The sequence below is a fragment of the Uloborus diversus genome, chromosome 6 (genome assembly GCF_026930045.1).
Source record: "Uloborus diversus isolate 005 chromosome 6, Udiv.v.3.1, whole genome shotgun sequence".
In the NCBI taxonomy this organism is placed as follows: Eukaryota; Metazoa; Arthropoda; class Arachnida; order Araneae; family Uloboridae; genus Uloborus; species Uloborus diversus.
This window is the reverse complement of record NC_072736.1, coordinates 129,638,874-129,661,569: the sequence shown is the minus strand read 5'-3', so window position 1 is coordinate 129,661,569 and position 22,696 is coordinate 129,638,874. Positions and strand designations below refer to the sequence as shown.

Below are 22,696 nucleotides of genomic sequence, written 5' to 3'. Positions count from 1 at the left end.
TTTAGAGTTTGGAGGATTTTCTTTTTTGTATAATTAACTTATTTTTTAGTTGCGATCATTTAGTTGCGATCGCCAATCAGAATCAAAGGCAGTAAAATTCCCAAAATTGGTCATTTTGTCACCCTGCTTTTAGCCCCGATGGAGACCGAAAAGATGGAAAACAAAGCTTTTTCCTACAACTGGAAAAGGTTAGAAAGATTGCCTATGACGGAAGTTACAACAAACACAGTAAACTAACCTTGAGCAAAGAAAAGCCCTAATTCTTGTGTCTAAACTTTTTAGCTTCAATCGGATTACTTAAAACCCGATACTCACACTTTTAGGCAAAGAATGTATCCATTCAGAGATGTGCACAGAAATTTTGGGGCCCATCACAAATGACTTTTCTGCCCCCCTCCGTCCATATTGTTTGCACCCTAAATTTCACCCTAGTTTTAAAATTATTGGACCCCTTTCAGGCTTAAGCCGGGCCAACAGCTGTCCCTTCTCTCTCCCTCCCCCCTGTGCACGCCTCTGGATTCATGTAAACCTTTGTCACTTGTAAGAGATTTGTTTGAATATTAAACTTTTGATATACAAATATGTAGAGTCAAACTCGCTTACTACGACTTCAGGTTTAATGAGAACTCGGATTTAGCAAGGAAATCAGAAAGATTTGGTTTGTACAATCTTACATCTGTAGGAGAATCACTTGCTTAAAACGAGCAAAAAAGGCTAAAAGCTAGCAATATTTTTCTGATTCATAAAAATTTATTGACTTTCGGCTTTAATTATTCCTCCTTGGAAAAATTCCTTTATCAAGATGCTGAGAAGAAGGAATGACTGCCCTTACTTTTTTTTGACCATTTTAAAATTACAGTAGAACTCCAACTATCCGATCTCCAACTATCCGAATCGCTAATACTTGTAGTCTAAATCGTTTTCAGAATTTCAAAAAAAAATAAAATAAATAAATAAAGAGAAAGAATGCCGAAATTCGCAAAATATTGATTATTTCCACGTGTGGAATATGCTTCTCTCCGCGAAGCTAGTCAAACAGCGAACTTACCGGGATGTTCAGCGAGCAATGACGTTCATTTAACATACTGTTCTAATGTTCAGCCCTGGTAAGTGCGCTTAGCATAAAAGAAGTCACCTTTTAATATAGGTCTTGCCTTTAATGTAAAGGTAACCTTTTAGGTTACCTTTATATTAACCCTTTTATAGTTTAACCCTTTGTTAATTAACCCTTTTATTGCTTGATGTCTTTTTCTTTAAAAATAGCTTTTTTTTCTCTCATTTCCACCATGCATACATTAGTAGATTAAAATAGAATCCTTTTTCAGAAAAATTCGACTCTCCGAAATTTTGATTTTTCGATTGAGGTCTGGTTCCAATTGCTTCGGATAGTTGGATTTCTACTGTATACATATTCACTCTTATCACGTGTGTGTTCCGGAACTATTCCACAGTGACCTTTTTTTTTTAATTTATGGGAGAGAGGAGCATTTTAAAATTATATGTGTGCTCACCCTTAACACTCGTTTGATCCGGAACTACTCCGCAGTTGACTTCTGACTGTGGTACGCAGCGTCCCTCTAATTTGTGGAAGGCTTGACCACTTGGACATCTGACCACGGTTGGTTTTCCTTGGGAGCACTTGACGTATTTCTGGCAATCTGGCAAGTAGCTGTACATACCCTCAGGTTGACGACATTTGTAGACTAAAATTAAAATCGTGTATTTATTAATCAGTGCAGTTGGATTCTTCAGAGTGGAATAAACAGAAACTACAATGGGGTTGTTTCCTTTAGTCAAAAGTACTACTTTTAGTCATTAAAATGGATAGAATGAGCAAAAAAAAATAACGTGGACCCAGAAAATACTTTCATTTTCCCAACAGTTTTTTTTAAATTAAATTTTGTTTAAATGTCCGATTTTTCAAACAAGGCGTGATCTTGATGATGTCACAAATGATGCACTTTGCCGCATCTTTCTACCACGTTTCCACGTTATGATAATCAAGCAGCGAATTAAAATTGCGCAAAACGATTGCTATCAACCCTATCGTTGCCAATACACGTGACTAAAGATGCGAATGAAATATTTTGCACTGTGAATGGCAACACTGAATGGCATTTCATCATTTGTGATGTCATCAGCAGAAGCCGTGAACAATGAAAGCGCTCCGATTTAAGTATTGTTTTAAAAATATTTAACTCAAACAAATAATTTGAAAAATGGTCAGATCTTATGTTTTTAAACATGCTCTTTCAGAAAAATATACTTTTAAAATTTTGGAAACGACCCCATTCCACACCTCATTTTCTACGTTTGTTCACTAATCTTTATACTTAATGGACGGGACACGCAAATTTACGATCTCACGTAGTGATCACGTAGTTCATTTCGGAGTCGAAGTCAAAGAGTCAAAATTGGACTGGTTTTTGTGTAAAGAAATCTGGATAATACTTGGGAGTCGAAAGTTTCAAAATATCAAGAGTTAAAGTCGGTCATTTTACCTCAAAGCCCGCAACTTTGCCAGTACTGTCGGAGTCTGAGCTGATCAGTTTTCCTCCGACTCCGCGCAGCCCTGTCAGTAACTTCCTGTACAGGCGAGCATTAGATTTGTATCTTTGAATTTTTCTTACGCAGCGTTGGTTTTCCCTTTTATTCACATTGTGAGTCTTGTTGCTACCATTAATAAAAGTATTATTTGGCATAAACCAACCTGGTTAGTAAACATCTTTAAAAATATGATATGAAGTACATGGCTAAGAAATGGATACTTAAAAGTGCAGCTATGACAATAGCTTGACCACGGAGAGATGGCGGATAAACTGGAAGCGGAAACGAACCTCTTCATTGTGTAATGGGTACGATCAGCGAGAACGTACAAGAAGTAAAGTTTATACTGCTCCAGCGATCTCACTGATCCTACCTATTGCAGAAAGGATTGGTTCGTTTCCACTTCCAGTTCATCCGACATCCCTCCGTGGTCAAGCTATAGCATTATTCGTGTGTATGTGTTTAGTGCGTTAGTGTTTTTTCTTTTTCTTGCCATAATTCAAATTTCTTACAAAATTCATGATTTTAAAAACCTGCCCCCTAACCGCCCGTAGATAACTCTCGAGATCACCCGCAGTGATGGGAGGAGTCAGAGCCGTGTCCAAGGGGAGAGTTTTAGGGGTTAAACCCCTACCATTGAAAGAAAAAAAATCAATGAATCATTAAACAATTTTCCAAAACGTCTTTTAAGCTTTAATTAATTTTAGAGTTAAACTCTGATACAGTATTCACCCTCTTTGATATTTCCCCATATTTAACAATTAGTATTTTCTTCGATTGTAGGATTCCTAAGCCCCTTCGCTTCTAAGTGCTTGAAAAAATTAACGACGGAGGAATGGCTGAAGAGTCCGGCAATGCTGTAAGCATGCAGGGGAAAATTATTTAAAAGAATATTAGACAATGACGTAGCCCCCCCCCCTCCCAAAAAAAAAACTTAGGGGCAGGGAAAATGGTTACTTTGCTTACTGTTAGGTTTTTTTATGGTACGCCTTTAGTGTTGGATGAATTAGTCGTTTCACACATTAGAAAAATGTTTCTGTGCGAAACAGCATTTTTTTTTAAATAAAATTTTATTTTCATTAAATTCCTGTTCAAATGTTATTTGATGGAAAAACAAAAGGAAAAAAAAAAGAAAGAAAGAAACTAGCATTAGGTGGCACAAAAGAAATATGTGTGCTTTTACAAAATGTTCAACTGTACAAATAAGATTTCATTTAAAAAAAAAACACACAAAACGTATTTAAAAAAAAAAAAAGCCTAGTTATCGAACTAAAATGAACTATTCAACACGCGTAGTTAGTTTTTCTTTGAAAACGTAAGTTACAAAGGTAAAAAGTTTCAACACCTCCCTTTATGCAATCCTGGACACGGGCCTGGGAGGAGTGAACATTTGACTCTTATGTCTTTTACAGTTCTTATATGATTTGTGGTGCTATAAGGCTGAGCCATATTTTTACAGTGTGATATTATAGATAGTGTACGAGAAAATATTTTGTGGGAAAATGAATGATTAAAATAGGAAATGCCTATTAAGTCCTTCATCGATTTCGAAATTTGAATCGATCATGCTCCTGAATGACCTTATGCAAAATATGAAAACATTTAAAATTTGGTTCTTACAGCATGAAGCACTGTCATCAGAAGTGCAAGCTCTTCTCCTGTAGTCAAACCACTGTCCTCGTGGACATCTTTTCACTTTGGATTCTCCATCTTGGCATTGGAAGTAGGTTGTGCAGTCATAGATGTCTGCGAATCGGCCATTTGGACGGGGGCAGTAGAAAGCTGCAGAAAAAAAGCCTTGTTAAAGAAAGACAGTACTCGGAATGACAATGGGGTTGTTTCCTTCAGTCAAAAGTAGTACTTTTTGTCACTGAAATTGATAGAATAAGCAAAAAAAAAAAAAAAAAATAATAATAATAATATGGACCCAGAAAATTCTTTCATTTTCCCAACTGTTATTTTTTAATTAATTTTTTTAAATTTCCAATTTTTAAACAAGGCGTGGTCTTAATGACGTTACAAATGATGCTTTTTGGCGCATCTTTCTACCACGTTTCCACATAATGATAATCAAGAAGCGAATTAAAATTGCGCTCTACGCTTGCTATCGACTATACCGTTGCCAGTACACGTGAGCAAAGATGCGAATTAAATATTTTGCTCTGTGAATGGCAACAAAGAATGGCATTTCATTATTTGTGATGTCATCGGCAAGAAATGTAAACAATGAAAGATCACCGATTTGAGTATTTTTTTTTAAAAATATTAAACTTAAACAAATTATTTAAAAATGGTTAGATCCTATGTTTTTAAACAAGCTCTTTCAGAAAAAAATGCTTTAAAAAATTTTGGAAAAAACCTTATAGGTAATATTTTTTGAGATATTTACAACTTTTTTTTAAAGTTCATAATAAAATTAGTTAATAAAAGCATAATAATTTTAGTTTCACACAAAGTTACAAATTGCAAAAAATTTTAAACCATTTAATTCAATATTATTTTTTCGCTTTTTTTTACAAAGAGAGTCTTAGTATTTATCGAGTTGGTTATTTTCAAATATGACCCAAAGTTCGATAAAGAAATATCGAAGTAGGAAAAGCATTCTTTGCTTAGAAAAGCAAAGTCACGTGAATCAAAATTCTAACTTCGTAAACATATTGACCTAGAAAACAAATGGTACTTTTTCGTTACAAGTACGTCACTAGGCACATTTTAAGTCTTGGTGATTATTTTTGTTTTCATTCATGGCCCCAATATTTGGTCAAAGTCGCATCGAAACTACTTGTTTGCTGATATCATGCGTTATTTTCTCTTTAAAGCCTTTTTGAACGAAAAAACTATAAAACAAGACAAAAGGGTACTCGGCCAAAAAAAAAAAAACCTTAGAGTCAAAATGTTCCGCTAAAATAAACTACTAACTAAATAAAACAACATTAATAGTTCGATTAAAATGTTAAACAATTCGTCGAATAAATGAAGCGAGTCATTAACAAACATTCAAATGTAAAATCAGGAAAAAGAGGAGAAAAAATGGCGACGACGTAAACGATCTTTTCTATCTTCACCAGAGTAGAGAGTAAACTAGTCGCGAAGCCACTGGACATACCTGTGACGTCAAAGTAAAAAACTTGTTTACTGAGGCATGCGCCATTGTTTCAATATTTTCCCCTGAATTACAAACAAATCATCTGAATTGCTTTAATCAAAATGTTCAGATTCTAATGTTCTGGCTACCGAACCAGTAAAGCATACGATCGTGTAATGATGAAATTTTTTAAAAAAAAGTAACAGTTGAAAGAACACAGTAAAACATCTTTAAATGCAAAAATCATTTGCCCTCGTCTCCCTGTTATCCAAACATGAGTTCTTAAAGCGCCAAAACTTTGAGAAAAGTAGCCAAATTTAGCGAGTTTCGGTGAGAAATGGTAAACACCTTTTCACACACTCTGCAAATGGTTGTCCTGTCATAGAGAAACGGAAAAGTCACTGAGTACCTTCAATCTCTCGCCAAGTCTTTAGGTTTATCTGCTTTTCTTAAAATTTTGGCAACATTTAAGACTTCATATCTCGTTAAAAGACAAATAATTCGTGCGTCAAAAAAAAATTCTTTCACTATGCTTTTTCGATCATTTCCTATTTAACTTCTTTTCATTATTACTCAAATAGTGTGGATCCCTGGTAAAAGTGGAACTGAAGTACAGGGTGTAGGGGAGAAAAAGTACCTCTCCCGAAAAAAAGAAAAAAAAGAAAACTTACGTTCACTTCTAGTTAGAGAAGATCCACAAGTTTCCTCACATTCCTCCTGTGTTCTGAAGTTGTTGGTGTTTCCTCGGCATCCTCCATAGAAAAATCGTCTGCACCGACTCGAATCACTGTCATAGTAGTACCTTGGCGTGAGGGAGTCACATGGTCCTTTGTCTGGGGAAGCAGTGCAATCGATTTCCCTGGTGGCATGAGCTGAACAAATAATAATAATCTATATAAATAAAACAGATAATATATGTTTGTGCATGTTCCCTATACAAGTCCACAGTTTAAGTTGGATCTCAACCTAATTTGGCAGGAAGGTACTTGGGCATCGTAGGGAGGAAGGGGGGGGGGGCGAACGCCAAAAAAGAACTGAACCGTTTGAATTTTAATTTTAGGATCGAAAAAAAGGCATTAAATGAGTCTTTCTACCGATTTTTTCCCTATTTTCTTGATTTAGGTCTCATTCGAAAGTCCGCAAAAAATGCCCCTCATACCCCTGAAGTAGATGCACTTCCTTCGAATTAAAAAAAAAAAAAAATAAGGCAGTAAAATCGCCGGGAAAAAGTTATAAGCATTTTTAAGCCTAATTGAACATCCATTTTAAATGGGAAATTTATCGTTTGCCAACGAGCTCAGTTTAAATTAACGTGAAAAAATTATTTTTGATCTGATACCATTATTTTTCTCGACTGTGAACATCGTGGGACGTCACAAGTGAAGAAAGCCACCTTGAATGGGAGTGTGTGGTTGGTTGTCTTTTCTGGCAAGATATTAACTTTTGGTGATTGATCAGGCATTGTCAGTTAAACTTAATATTTATTTGGCCAAGTTTGGCATTGTGTTGAAACTTAATTTTGGTAACTCTAGCGACTTCCTCACTCGTGATGTCAGCAACAAAAATGAAATCGACGATTGAACGTCTTTTAAGATTATTTTTTAAGAAAAAAAAATAAGTCCGAAAAAAATGGGTTAAAAAAATAATTCATCCCATTTTGTGGACCATGCTCTTTCAGAAAAAATATTTTTGAAAAATTAAAAAAAAAACGACAAACCCCCAATTCCTGAAATGTTTTGTCAAGTATTTCAATAACTGACATTAAAAATCATCCTAAAGTGCCCCTCTCCAATAAAAGCTGCACTTACTACATAGTTATATAATCAGACAAAACTAACTTTTTTCCCTATTTCTAAACTTAATTATAGGTGACCTCTTGCCTGCAAATCTAGCTTTTTAAAATAAGCAAAGGGACCACCTGCTGTGGGACGAATGCAAAACAGAAGCTGATTGCACCATATGATCTCATCGCAATATCAAAAACTAATTGCTGATATCTGCGGCTAGTATCTGGCTAATCAATCTTCATTTTCATCTATCGAAGGATCGTTCGATGAATATTAAGAGCATTTTTTTTTCTTTTTTTTTAATATCATGCTACACGTTTTCAATCGGGAGTTTCCTTGTGATAATTATGGCAGTTTAATCGGCTTTTATCCGGTGCAGTGGCTTATCCTGTCTATTGAAGATGGGGATTCAAATCCCATTACTCACCGCGTTTAGACTTCAGGGATGTGGCTCAGCCAGGTTCGAAATCATTACTAATAGTAAAGCTGAAAGTCTGTGTCTCTGTCTCTCTAGATGTCTGTTACCCGCATAGCGCCTAGACCGTTCGGCTGATTTTCATGAAATTTGGCACAAAATTAGTTCGTAGCATAGGAGTGAGCACCTCGAAACAATTTTTGAAAATTCGATTTTATTCTTTTTCTATTCCAACTTTAAGAACATTTTACCTAGCAAATTATCATATCGTGGACAAGCAAATTACCATAACAAGGGTGAGCAAATTAACATACCAAATTGGCGAGAAATTCGACATCCATTATTTGTAAATATACAGGCGAACCAAATGGCCTTTTAATTTTCTACTACGGGCAAAGCCGTGCGGGTACCACTAGTTCATATTAAAACCCCACTTTAAAAACTCAAAAAGGTGGAATCTGACGACTAAGAGCATGAAATTGGAATACTATAAACAACTCCAATGTGTAGGCAAATCAATTCCCTGCCCTTTTTCTTGATTGTAAAATTGAAGATTGCATGGTTTGTAAAGTTATTGTGGACGACATTAAACACAAGGAAAATAAACCTAATGACATTAAACTGACACCATCACTAAATGTCAGCGACGATTCAGTTACATGCAATTCAATGACAGCCTGTAATTATTTAGGACTAAAATCGGGGTAATTGAATCATTCTAAATCGATTTCGTATCTATTATTTAGTTCAAGAAAGGTTTTTACCGGAGAAATATTATTTAGTGTTGTTAAAAAAGTTCAAATATTTATTCCGGAAGAATTGTTTCAGACAATACAGTTGTGTTTTATTTTATCTTTATAAACTAATAATATTTCTGAAAAATGAGAATTTTTTAGCCCTTACTTAAATAATTGAAGACATTGTAAATAAATTAAAGCAAAAACGGAGCGATTATAACTTTGTTTTGCAATTTACGTATTTATGTAAAATGGAACATTTATGAATATTTTGCAATGTTTACTACTTTTCCGTTAAAGGTACGTCACCTAGGGCATTTTTTTTTTAATTTCTGGCTTTTTAAATTTATTTTTCGCTGTAATACAAACTAAAATTTCGTTGTTGGTGACATTTCAACAACTTCCATTTCTGAATTCTAGTGTTGCCGTATATTTGTAGACATCTCCAATCTCGTCGCCAAACCAGTGACGTACCTTTCACGGAAAAGTATTCAATATTTTATCTAGAAAATAAAAATGGTACTAACGAGCAGAATCCCATCCGCATTCGTCACCTAAAAAGAAAAAAAAAGTTTTAATTTGAGACAATTTTATTCATTTGTTTAGAGAAATATTATTTTTAAATTTCATACAAAATCAGGTCTATATTTTCAGTTTTTTCAGTCAAGCCACATAGATGATTGACGTTGCCAAATGGCGTGTTTCTTTGTTTTCGTCTGATAGATATTTTTCTTGAACGCAGTAGGGTAACAGCACCAGTAGCAGACAAAGGTCCAGTAACACACAGTCGTAAGTTAGGATTTAAATAATAAAAAATTTAGGCGGGTAAAACTGATGTTGCGGCGCCCATGGATACGGGGCATCCATCTAGTGTTATCAAAGTGAATTTTATGAGCCAGTTGATATTTACAAGGCAGTGGTGGGAGGTTATGAGCAGCTATCACGAGATCTGCCGGTATTTCATGTTCATTTGAATTTATTAAGGTTTTTAAATCCAAAAATAAAGAACTTTTCACATTTTGAAGATAAAAGGGAAATTCTGTCCATTACTCATCCTATTCTCATCCTATTTGTTACTGGGTATCATTAGAATTGTTGGTGTCGGTTACTGGAGTTCGGACTTTTTTTCGAAATTGAGCAAATAAAAATAGAATTATCTCATTCAGAGGATCTGGAAGCAGCCAAACGTTAGATAAAATGTAGTTGCATGAGAGAAAAATAGTCTTTAAAGTCTAAATACATTAAAGTGCCCAGAAAATTGAGACAACCTGAGAAAGATGTCTTAAGCAAGTTGGTTACTGATGCCGTTTCTCTATAGGACGGTAGCTCATTATCTAAAAGAGAGCTTTGAACACACTCGGCTCGTATTCTTAAGGCATTAAAAATGCTTAAGAACCACTGAAATAAATCAATTTGCAGTAAATGTATTGGAATGGAACTTTTCTTACTTAAAGTTGGGTCGCAGAAGGCATCGCAGGGAGCTTGGCAAGTCAAGCTTGATAGACTGAAGTGAAGACCGCTTGGGCAGGTTTGCTCATAGGGTCTACCGTTTGAGCATTGAATGAATTTCTCGCATGTCTCGGGGTGTTTGAAATAGCCATCTCGCCTGCATTTGAATCCAGAAGGAATACCTTGAATTAAAAAAATAATAATAAATTAAACTTTTGGAAAAGGTGTACCATTTTTATGTACAGGAAAACATACACCAATACGTAATTTGATTCTGTGTTATGGTCATATCCAAATACATAGTGAGTTCCTTAAAAGAGTCCCAATACGAGGTGAAAGAGAGTTAAAAGTTAAATACAATGGGGTGCAGGACAAAATATGACTTATCACTCACTAGAAGCGACAGCGGAAAACGTTGCTTTTGCACAGGGGTGTACATATTAGGGGGTGAGGGGTTAAGGGGGGTCATGGCGTAAGTCAAGCCGATGTCGGGTCCCTCAAAGGAGATTTAGATCTTTGAAATTTTTAGGGGGGAGGGTATTTTTAAGGGGTATTTTTAACTTTTTTGGTGACTCTTGCTTTTGGGAGGGTTTTGTGATATTTAGGGGGGGGGGCGGCAACCCTGTGTTGATGACCAACGTTTGCCACATTTAGTTTCCTCACTAAATGGGTGCTTGTATTGAACGATAGTTAAGGGCAGATTTTTGTGTTGCTTTAACATTTGCTTGTCCTTCAGCCAAAGCGTCCCCTGACATGAAATTTATACAAAATAAACTCAGATAAATTGACGAACGGAATGGAGTCTACATTGCTTCAACTCAATAAAAAACTCAAAAACAGTCATTTTACTATTTCGTCAGCTGAAAGATATTAGAAATCCTTTTTTTTTACGCCGAATTCATTCTGAAAATCAAGTACTATCAGACATCAAAATGATGTAATTTATTCTTCATAATTCGCAACTCCAGAGTTGGAATACGCTACCTAGCGGTGATTAACACTACTACCGAAAAAGTGAAACATTCCATTTCACGTGTTTTCTTAGGGGTAAATTATAATCTTCAGACAGTTTGTGGTGTAAAGAAATTTCAGAAGAATAGAAAAGAAAGTTTCCCACAAACACAATGAAAAATTACTGTCATTCACTAAGTGTCAAAGCAAGTTATAAGTTACATTTGTTTGTTTTACCTTTTTCATCCGCCATTAGACAGTAGCTGCAGCGCTCCCTATAGTTTACTGGAGTTGCGAATAATAATAAACATCAACTAACTTCATTAAGCAAGCGATACATTAAAAATTAAATGTAAAAGTTAAAGAAATTTACTGCAACAATTAAAATAAAGTATAGCGGAATGAAAAACAAGTAATGCAGGCGACAGCTAAAATTTAGTTCCTCTTTTATAAAATTTGTTTAAAAATATTTATATCGCCAAATCATTGGTAAACTCGTAAATATGGTAAAAGTCTTTGCATCCCACTGCTGATTTTAAGGTAATGGACTTGTTTCTACCTACGTCACACATGATTGACAGATGCCAACTCGTGATGGATGCACTGTAACTAACATTGCTTCGATCTGCGCAATACTCCATTCATATTCTAATGCTCTGAGCTATATAAATTAACTAACTTACAGTATTGAGTTAAAAAAGTATTTTAAAAAAACTCACTTGTAGATCTTCCTCCGCAAGTGCTTTCGCACATCTCCCTGGTCTTGAATCGGTTCTGGTTGCCTTCGCATCCACTCCATACGAAGACTTTGCAGGATTGTGTTTCTGAGTCGTAATAATAACGCGTCTTCCTTGAGTCGCAAGAGCCGCGCTCAGGCCTCTGGTAACAGCTGGCTGGTTTTCTTGAAGATGCAACTAAAAAGAGTGGTCAAAACTTAAATATTAACGATTTAAATCGAAGTTATAAATAATTATTAAATGAAAACAAAAAACCCGACTGCGTAAAAACCAAAGAAACTCAAAAGAAAAAATATATAAGCCCAGTAGTTTAGAATTTTATTAAGTATTACTGAATAACAACTCCATTGAATTAGTTTTAAAATCGATACACACATAAGACAAATCATAAATTCAAAAGCAGAATAGAAGGATCAACAGTCAGGGCCCATTTCTTGTTGACCAAGTCAAGGAACCCCGTAAAATTTGAATGGGTCTCGACTGTTGATCCTTCTATTCTGATTTTGAATTTATGATTTGTCTTATGTGTGTATCGATTATAAAACTATTTCAATGGAGTAGTTATTCAGTAATACTTAATAAAATTCTAAACTACTGGGCTTATATTTTTTCTTTTCGGTTTTTACGCAGTCGGGGTTTTTTGTTATTATTTAATAATTATTTTTTATTTTACCCTTTTTAGTTAATTTTCATTGACTTAGTTATTGTGATCACAAGACGGCAAATTTCGCAAATTTTCATTTTATTGAGAAAGTTTATATCGTGAGGATTATTAAGTAACTTTGCGGTGGTCTAAACTAATGATTATTAGTCCTTCCAGGGGCCTTACTCGGCATAAAGTTACATATGCTTGACCTTTAGCAAAAATGCGCGAACTTAAGTCAACCACAGCTATATTAACAGCGCGGAAAAGTCGTCAGCCAAATCTTTCTTCCAAAACTAAAAAAGCCCGTCAAGAGAGTATACGTCGCGAAACTCAGTCCCCTGAATCACGACAAAAACAAATGCAACATGTTAAAGATAAAAATCGAATTAGTAGACTTAGTAAACAAAAAATTCAGGCAGTGAAAACGCTACCTGCACTTGTAGCATGCTGTGTAGCACGCAGATAGTGTGCGACACGATTCCGAACTGACAATATGGCAACTGGTTGTTGCTATGGTGAATTTTGATTAATGTCATGTGTTTAGTGACACTCCAAGGTTAAGCCAAATCAATTGACGTAAGATTTATCAAAATCGGCCAAGGGGTTTAGCCAGTTCAACGCCACATAGGAACAAACATACATACATACATTGACTCATAAACACATTACCCTCCTTTGCGTCGCGCACGCGCAGTCGGGTAAAAAATAAACATTCATGGCTAAATTGAAATCTCATTTTGTGTTAAATCGGCATCGATGTATATTCTGATATTTTTGTCATTTGAATAAAGACTACTACCTATTTATTCTCTCAAACTTTTAATTTAAATTTTATTGGCTGCTTTAGAATCAACTGAAATGTAACGACATTAAGATTAACTGCAAATTTGAGTGTTATAATAAAGTTTTATTTCATACTATTTAGTGCAAACCACAAGCATATAGATAAAGTTTTTAGATTTCCAACACGTTTTTTATATTTTATTTAAAAAATTTTTCGTTTTAAATTTTATTTGAAGTGAAACTTTTTGAAATTTAAGACATACTTGTCCGTTACCTATCTTAGTTAAAAGAGCCTTTCTCGAAAAAATGTCCCGTGCATAACGCTAAGTTTTTAATTTTTTAAAGCTGACCAAAGCCTGGAGAAAATAATTCTGTTGGGCAATAATACATGCTTTAATATACCATCAAAGCAAAAGAGTTAATCCCATATTTAATTAATAGTTACTTGAATAAAATAAAAAACTTAGCGTTGCGCACGGGATATTTTTTTGAGAATCGCCCAAAAACAACAGGAAAAAAAGATAGAAAACAAGCAAAGGAAATGTATTCACTGTCGTTGCAAAATAAATGTATTGCGCATAAGGAGAGAACAGCTTTATTTACCGCTAATCTGATCTAAATATTGCGAGCTTGTATGCTAGAATTTAAAACAATTTTGAAGAAATATAAGTGAAAAAAGGAGCATTTAAAACAATTTTGAAGAAATATAAGTGAAAGAAAAGCTTTTAAAAATGCTTTTAAACTGATCATTTGACTTGAGTTAAAGCAATCTACAAAAACCTGTATTACTTGAAAAGTTCAACTGCCCAAATCCAATTCTATACTTAAATTCAGCTTTGAAATTAACTTGTCAACTTGATCAACAAAATTAACTTTATAATTACTATTATTTTTCATTATTTTTGACATTAGCTAAAAAGCAGAATCGGCAAGCATTATGACAGAGAAAGTAACTTTAGAAACAGTCTCTGAAAAAAGATACTCCAACTTTAAAAAAAATTGGCTCAAGTGTCGATGAAATTATTTACAAGGGGAGATTAACAAAAGAATAACTAAAAAATATATAATACCTTCAGATGCTGTTTCGTAGTCTTCTGTCATATCTGGTGGTGTAGGGTCGGAAGGAAGTTCCGTCCATGAGTCATCATCCCAGGGGTTCTGAGCCTCTGGTGACATTTCGTTCGAAAAGTGATGTACATTCATCCAACTGTCTCGTGAATTTGGTAGTTGATGTGGCCAAGATTCTTCTTGTTTCTTCAGCTCAGTCCAAGAGTTTGATTCCTCGGTTTCTGGTTCACTCCAAGGATCTTCAGTTGTGGAATATTGGTCCCATGAACTGCTGTCTCTTGATGGCAGAGTTCTTCTTGAGTCACGTCGGAATGGGCTAACTCTACGTTTACCTGCAGAAGACAAAGAATTTTAAAGATCGCTCGATAGTGATGAAATACTGCGGCGGTACCTGTTGCTCATAAATTTTGCTCTAACTAGGGAATGGTCCCTTTCACAGACATGCTTAAGACACCGCTCTCAGGTTAACTCAATTTTTTGAGCCTTTTAATGTATTTAGACTTTTTATGCTCAGTTAAAGTCTGCAGGCATGAGGCAAAGTCAGACTTCAACCTATGGCGCCTCAAGGTATTTACCTCCTGAAGCTGCAACTTCCCCCTTCAACATGACTTGTTTTGGGGGGACTTTTTTCGCACGGCTTCATGGACTTGGTATGATGTTTCTGTCTGTCAAGTGGAACAAGCAACAACAACAGACTTTTTCAACTATTTTTCTCTCATGCAACTGCATCTCATCTAACGTTTGACTGCTTCTGGATCCTCTGAATGAGTTAATTGTATTTTTATATGCTCAATTCCGAAAAAAAGGTCACCCCTTAGTAACAGACACCGAAAAACCAGACGGTGATCAGACACCGATCTGATGATACTTAGTAAGAGACAGGATGAGGAAAGGATGAGTAATGTACAAAATTCCCTTTTTCTCTTTAAAATGTGCACAAGTTCTTTATTTTTAGAAATAAAGACTTAATGTATTCAAATGAACATAAAACACCGGCTGACCACGTGGAGGCTGTTTATAATCTTCCTCCACTGTCTTGTAAATACCAACTGGCTCATAAAATTCACTGTGATAACACAAGATGTCTGCACCGTTTTCATGGGCCACAACAACATCAGTTATACCCGCCGAAAAGGCTTATTATTTAAATCCAAACTTATGACGGTCTGTTACTGGACTCTTGCCTGTTACTGATGACCTTGCCCTAATGGTTTCGGGATTGAACAAAAAAAAAGTTACTGTCTATTCTTGTTGGGTTAGAATGACATTCAGTAAACTCAAAGCTGAAGTAAACTGTAATGTAGTGACAAATCACCGGATTTGTCACATTTTACCGCACCTTAAATACTATTGAAATTAAAATCCTACGTAGATGGTCAATCCATGTGCAGACGCAAACAAGTGTACCCACATAGACAGGGACGAAAAAGCTGTGAATTGTAGTCGCGAAGAGATACTATATAATATTCGTCATGGGGTCAAGTCAAAAGACCGTCAAAAGCCAAGTAGCTGCGCAAACTGAACTAATTTTGGCGAAGTAGTCGACTTTTATTACATTCCCAGTTAGGAGTCAGTCATTAAATTAACCGGTAACTATGAGGAATATTGCTAAATATTCAATCATTACTCACTTTTACCAATTTTAGTGTTGACTGTGAATAATCACCGGGGATTATAAAAAATCATCGTTTTTTTTACATTTATAGTAACATATATATATATATATATATATATATATATATATATATATATATATATATATATATATATATATATATAAATATATATATATATATATATATATATATAAATATATATATATATAAATATATATATATATAAATATATATATATATATATATATATATATATATAAATATATATATATATATATATATATATATATATATATATATATATATATATATATATAATATATATATATATATAAATATATATATATATATATATATATATATATATATATATATAAATATATATATATATATATATATATATATATATATATATATATATATATATATATATATATATATATATATATATATATATATATATATATATATATATATATATATATTCCATTTCTTTCTAGGCTAATTATGGTGGTGAATAGCTTGATGGTGTAAACATAGCCTATCATGGCAACTTTGAGTTACATTCTGGGAAATAAGGAAGAGGTAAGTAATTATTTTAACGCTTAATACATTGATGAAGGTATCGATATTGTTGGGAAAATTACCGAGCTATATGATGAAAATAAAAAATTTCAAAAACTTATGCGTTCGAAAATTTTTATGTAGAGGTTAATAGTAACTAAACATATTATGATTTAGTGCAAGACCTCATTTGAACCGAAAAGTGGCCGAGTTTGTGAAAATTCCAAGTTATCGGAGCTGAGCATGCAACAGGTTCAAGTCGTAATCGGACTGTTATTGAACCAATAGTTAGCCTTGATAATAGCTACATGTTTAGAAACGATGAATTTCGACATTTTCATCAAAAATTGAATAACAGTAAAGAATATACTCAAAATAATGATGATGATAATAACAAAAAAGAATCTCAACTTGCCCCGAATTCCATTACTTAATTTTAATTGAACATCGTTACGGTTTAAAAGTCACCAACAATTATTTTTTTTTTCATACGTGCGATTTATTTCCCTACTTACGAATGGTACAAAAAGCACGTATCATCCCCAGTTTTTTGCAATTGTAAGTGTAATGAATTTTATATATATATATATATATATATATATATATATATATATATATATATATATCTCTCCCTTCCACACCACCCCCACATGGAAAAATCTTTGCATCTTATGGAGATCTCCCCATCCCGCCAGGAGAAAATTCTGGGTATGCTAGTACACTTACCATAGGTTTGCTTGAAACTTTTGTGGGATGGTTCATTCCATGAATTTGAATCTTCAGTTTCTGGTTCGGTCCAAGAGTTCTCCGTTGTAGTATCTTGGTCCCATGTGTCATCTCGTCTTGAGGGATAGGTGCGTCTAGAGTCACTTCGGAATGAACTTCGAGATTCTGTGAAAAACAGGAAGATTTGAGAATTGTTCTGCAGTGATGAGTACTTCAAAACAACTGCAAACTTTACACACAAGTAAATGAGCAGCGGGTATGAAGTAAACCGATGTATAACGAGTATAATGCCGATCTTTTAACTCGGATTTTTTCCTTCATTTGAAAATAACAAGCAGTTCCATCACGAGCTAAACGAGCCTACTTTACCGTTTACCAAAAACCGTTTCCTAGCATCAGATCATAATTCTCTCAGTTGGATAATATTGCAAAATATGTCAACATACCTTTTTAACATTGAAAGCTGATTTCTAAAAACGAACTGTTTCTTTCTCACGGAAAAAAGCCTGCTTGATGGTATGACGTCAGCATAAGTGAAAATAAATGACAACGAATGAACAAATAGGATCTGTTCATGAGGATTTGTGGTGATTTCTAAAAACGAACTGTTTCTTTCTCACGGAAAAAAGCCTGCTTGATGGTATGACGTTAGCATAAGTGAAAATAAATGACAACGAATGAACAAATAGGATCTGTTCATGAGGATTTGTGGTAACTACCTTTCAAACTGTGGACAAAATTTATGCTGTGTGTGTATTTACATGTAAAAAAATAACTGTTTCCAAATAAAAGTTAATCATTTCGTTTTGCTATATGTTAAAACCAAAAGGACGTAAGTCCTTCAGCTTTGTTCCAAAAGGGGTGAAATCATTTTTACTTTTTTATGTCTAAATAACTATACTGTGAGGATTTTTTTAACCATATACTTGAACATTATTTTCATCAGGGTTGCGGAGTCGGTGTGTAAAAGTCGGAGTCGGAATGATTTTGGAGTAAAGGAGTCGGAGTCGGGATTCGAAGGTTTAAAGTTTCAAGAGTCTGGGTCAAAGGCGGTCATTTTCCCAAAGTCCGCAGCCCTGCCAGTGTTTGCGGTGTCGGAGTCAAACTGATTTTGAGGTAAAAGAGTCGGAGTTAGAGTCCAAGGCTCTGAAATTCCCGGAATCGGAGTCAATTTCGTTCCGACTCTGCAGCCCTGATTTTCACATATAGATTACTAGGTGGAATAATTTCTTAATTAAATTCATTAATAAATTTTACACAACGAAATGACGTTTTTTTTAAGAATGGAAAAAATTGACATTACGCCATTTGAAAACAAGCTCCAATTTTAGATGTTGTTCTAATTTTCCGAACATGCCAACCACTTACTTTGGTACTGTTTGGAGCTATCACGGGAAAGCTTATTCCACGAATTCGAATCTTCGGATTCTGGTTCAGTCCAGAATGGCTCCTCAGTCGTAGTCCACTCTGGGTCTTGCAAGTCCTCTCTTCTGGGTTGACTCCATGATTCACGTTGGTTCACCATTTGGTCACCTAAAAATTAAACCGAATGTTGAGAATGGGGCTGTTTCCGAAGTTTTAAAAGTAATTTTATTTATTCTTTTATGAAAGAGCATGCTTAAAACTATAGAATTTAGCCATTTTTTAAATAATTTGACAAAGTTAATATTTTTTAACAATTATTTTAATTAGTGCGCAGATTGAAATTCATTTTTTACGCTTCTGCATATAACATCACGAATTAGGAAATGCCATTCACTGATGCCATTAGTGCACAGGCGAATTATCATAACCTGGCAACGCGGTTGATAGCAAAGCGTAAACATTTAGCGCGACAATGGAGTAGCGCGCCGAAGTACATTACTCGTGACGTCATAAAAACTGTGCCTTATTTCCAAAACCGAACATTTAAGAAAATTAAATAAAAATAACTGTTGGAAAAATAAAAGTTTTTTCTGGCCCTATGTGTTTTGCTTATTCTATCAATTGTAGTGACTAAAAGTAGTAACCCCATTAAAACGTTAACAGAAAAAAATAATTGAAACACAAAACTTTTTTTTTAAATACGTCATAAATTACATTCTCTAAGTTATTAAATCATGATAATAATTATAATCGAATTTTTCGTTGACCCTCGTATTAGTAGTACATGTTAAGCAGTGTTTTTACATACATTTCAATATTGCTTGCTACGTTAGGCTATTTATCACCAAAGAAAAGTTGCTTTAGACTAACTAAACATTAAATACAATCTTTTAAAAAGCTTTTAAGAATGCTATTTCAATACTTTTAATTTTGTTTTGATGTGCTTTTATCAGAAATTATATTCTTGCATTCAGATGCTTAAATTAGGAAGTTAAAGTGTAAGTGTATATATATATATATATATATATATATATATATATATATATATATATATATATATATATATATATACATACATACATGTATATATATATATATATATATATGTATATATATATATTAATTTTATTGTTTTTTATATCATACATTTTTATAACCTAGTACAGAATGTAAACATTTAAGTTAAAGTTAAAGTTAGGAATGTAGCGATCGACAAATTATATTATCACTAAAGTAAACATTGAAATTAACACTGCCTTACCCCCAAAAGGCGCAAAAGAACCATTTTGGAACATTTGAAAGCAACCAAAAGCAGGGGTGCGCAGCTAGATCCCACTCAGAGTCTAAATACAAATTTTCAATCTTCTACGGCGTACCACTTTTGAGTTATGCGAGACACATAATTACATACATTATACGTTACGTACGTATATAGGCACATACGCACATACAGACGTCACGAGAAAACTCGTAATAACTAACTCGATAATCGTCAAACTTAATGATTCGTAGGTACATATGGTTAAGTTAAAATTACTCAACATTCATTCGGATTTGACTGAAATGGATATTTAGACCGAAGGTTGAAGGGGTTAATTTTTTGCGACTACAGAACTTCCTTCACCATGTAAAATGAAGTTGAAACATCTACGTTCAATACACTCCCTCGCGCTCAAATTTATCGCTACATGTAAGTCGAAAATTTTGCCCAAATTGTAGTTGGGGCAAACCTAACCTGAAAGTGTAGTAAGGAAGCAATTAGTCTGTCTTTCGCAATACTGCCATGTTAGATTTGCCTCAACTATAGTTGCTTTATTTGAATGCTTTTATACTAATTACCGAAACTGAAGATTTTGGGATTTTATTTAAACATGTTCCAGGGTGATATGAAATCAATCCACAACATTAGTTACCCAGCTCCTTAAATCAGTACCGAATTACTTTAAGAAATCTATGGTTGGTACCTCTTTAGCCAGATTTTTTACAAGAAATTTTTCACCAGTAATCGCATAAAGCTCTCTACCAGCTAAGGATCCTGAATTCATTAGAAAGCAAACTGGTCTTACCGGTCTACTGGCGGTAATTGAAAAATGAGGCTTCGCTTAAGAGTGTGAGAATCCTTGATTTTTGAAACTAATTTGGTACGGATTCAAGAATATAAGGACAGAATGCATGGCAAAACAACGAAACCTGCCGTATAAGAATCAATGCAAAAGTTTTTAAATGTAGCGACTAATTTAGAACGGAGGAAGAAGTCACTTCGTAATCTTCTACCACGTTATAAATGACTCCTATTTTTGCTAGAACTTTTCTACCTGTAATCGCATAAAACTCTCTACCAGCTAATGGATCGGGAATTCCTTTTAGAAAGCAAACTGATCTTTCTGGTATACTGGTAATCCTTAAAAATGGGGCGTGGCTTTAAAGTGTGCGAATCCTCGATTTTTGAAGCTATTAGATTCTGATTCAAGGATAGAAGAACGGGTCGTATGCTAAGCAAATTTTGTTGATTAAGAACAAAATATCCTAGCATTTCTGAAAAATGTTCCAGCAAAATCACAAAATCACCCGTATAAATAATCAATACAAAAGTTTTTTTTTAAATGTAGCAACTAATTTAGAACGGAGGGAGTAGTCACTTAGTAAATTTCTACCACGTTGTAAATGATCCCATTTTTTGTAAAACCTTTTCCACCAGTATTCGCATAAAACTCTCTGCTAGCTAATGGATCGGGAATTCATTAGAAAGCAAACTGATCTTTCTGGTATGCTGCTAGTCCTTAAAAATGGGGCGTGGCTTTAGAGTGTGCGAACCTTCGATTTTTGAAACTAATTAAATACTGATTCAAGGAGAGATGAATGGAATGCAGGAATTTGTAAATGCTGATTGAGAGCAAAACACCAAAAGGCTCTAGGAAATGTTCAAGCAAAATGAAAAAAACCATCCGTATGAATAATCATTGCAAAAGTTTTTCAATTTAGCAACTAATTTGGAACGGTAGTAGAATTTTACCACAGTTGTAAATGAACACATTTTTTTTCTCCTCGAATTCGAACATGAACCTTTGAACTTTCTTGAAAACTTACCTTCTTTTCTGAAGAACAGTGACATTCTCTGTTGATGAGCTTCATCACTTGCTTGTACAAGTAACACCACACAAGACAAGAACCCGACGAACGCAGCTAACTTCGCCATTTTGCTAACTGCCCCACGATTCCGTCTTCCTAGCTTTTTATCCTTTCGAATGCTGGAAATTTGATCATGCCGATGCTGCGTCCACAAAAATTTCAGCTGATTTCTTACCGAATCTCTGAATATCTGTGTTGGCTTTTTTCGCATGTAAGACTATATTGTTTCGTCTATTAAAACGAGCATCTGCTGAATCAACCGTCTTGAAGTTAAGATGCGCGTATGCATAGATTGCGTTTCGATAGCAGGGGAATTATTTAAAGCAGCAGGTGAAAAAGATCCCGTTTCAGAAACCATTAATACACACTCAAGTTGATAAATTACACTTGTAAAAAAGGAGTGTATTTGTTACCAGGAAAAACAGAAACTTGTTTACGTTCGTCGGTGAATGTCAACACTCTCATAGTAAAGACTGGTGAACCAGGCCAGTCATTTAGGGGATTGCTCTCCTCCCTGGCTTTGAAAAAATTATCTTTTTACGCATAACTGGATTTTTTTTTAAATAAAATTACATTTATATAATATCTACCCTTTGCTCCCCTTCCCCGGGAAAACTTGAAATTGCAGACCCGTGAGGCATCCTCGGTAAATGTTAGCATTCGCCAATTTTGGTGTTTTACACTAATATAATATGAAAAAAAGAATAAAATTCCAAATGATGGCAATAAAAAGCTGCATTTTTTCTTGTTTCTCCACTCCCCCCACACGCATAAACTCCATTCATTTAACTGAAATGAGTTTACAACATCGTAAAGCTATCAGAAAATTATTTGTAATTAATATTTTAACATGATTTTTTTTTCGACACTCCTTTGTACGGTCTTTGCCTGAGGAAGTTCATAAAATATTTTTTAAGAGAAAATATATAAAATTATCTTGTTTTGAAAAATATGTATTGATTGTACAGTATTTTATTATTATTAAATACTTAAAGAAAAGGCAACAAATCACGAAAAACTGATCTCAAGTGTAAGAAATTCAAAAATGTTACATTTTATTTCTTTCCATATTTAAGGGGTCACGGTACCTC

General features: G+C 34.2%; 1 protein-coding gene across 2 annotated transcripts in view; it reads right to left on the bottom strand.

Annotated features, from left to right (window-relative positions):
• LOC129225163 (probable chitinase 10) overlaps positions 1 to 21,681 on the bottom strand; it is a 36,875-nt gene extending 15,194 nt beyond the window's left edge. The window contains exons 1-10 of one of the 2 annotated variants that reach the window (XM_054859727.1): positions 21,564 to 21,681; positions 18,480 to 18,644; positions 17,112 to 17,276; positions 14,208 to 14,537; positions 11,691 to 11,885; positions 10,020 to 10,202; positions 9,099 to 9,125; positions 6,304 to 6,504; positions 4,168 to 4,329; positions 1,512 to 1,703 (exon numbers count right to left, since the gene is read on the bottom strand). In XM_054859727.1, coding sequence (XP_054715702.1) covers positions 1,512 to 1,703; positions 4,168 to 4,329; positions 6,304 to 6,504; positions 9,099 to 9,125; positions 10,020 to 10,202; positions 11,691 to 11,885; positions 14,208 to 14,537; positions 17,112 to 17,276; positions 18,480 to 18,644; positions 21,564 to 21,672 — 1,729 coding nt within the window. In that variant the 5' untranslated portion in view covers positions 21,673 to 21,681. The remainder of the gene's footprint in view (positions 1 to 1,511; positions 1,704 to 4,167; positions 4,330 to 6,303; positions 6,505 to 9,098; positions 9,126 to 10,019; positions 10,203 to 11,690; positions 11,886 to 14,207; positions 14,538 to 17,111; positions 17,277 to 18,479; positions 18,645 to 21,563) is intronic. The other variant, XM_054859728.1, reaches the window with a different exon arrangement.
• Positions 21,682 to 22,696: the final 1,015 nt, after the last annotated feature.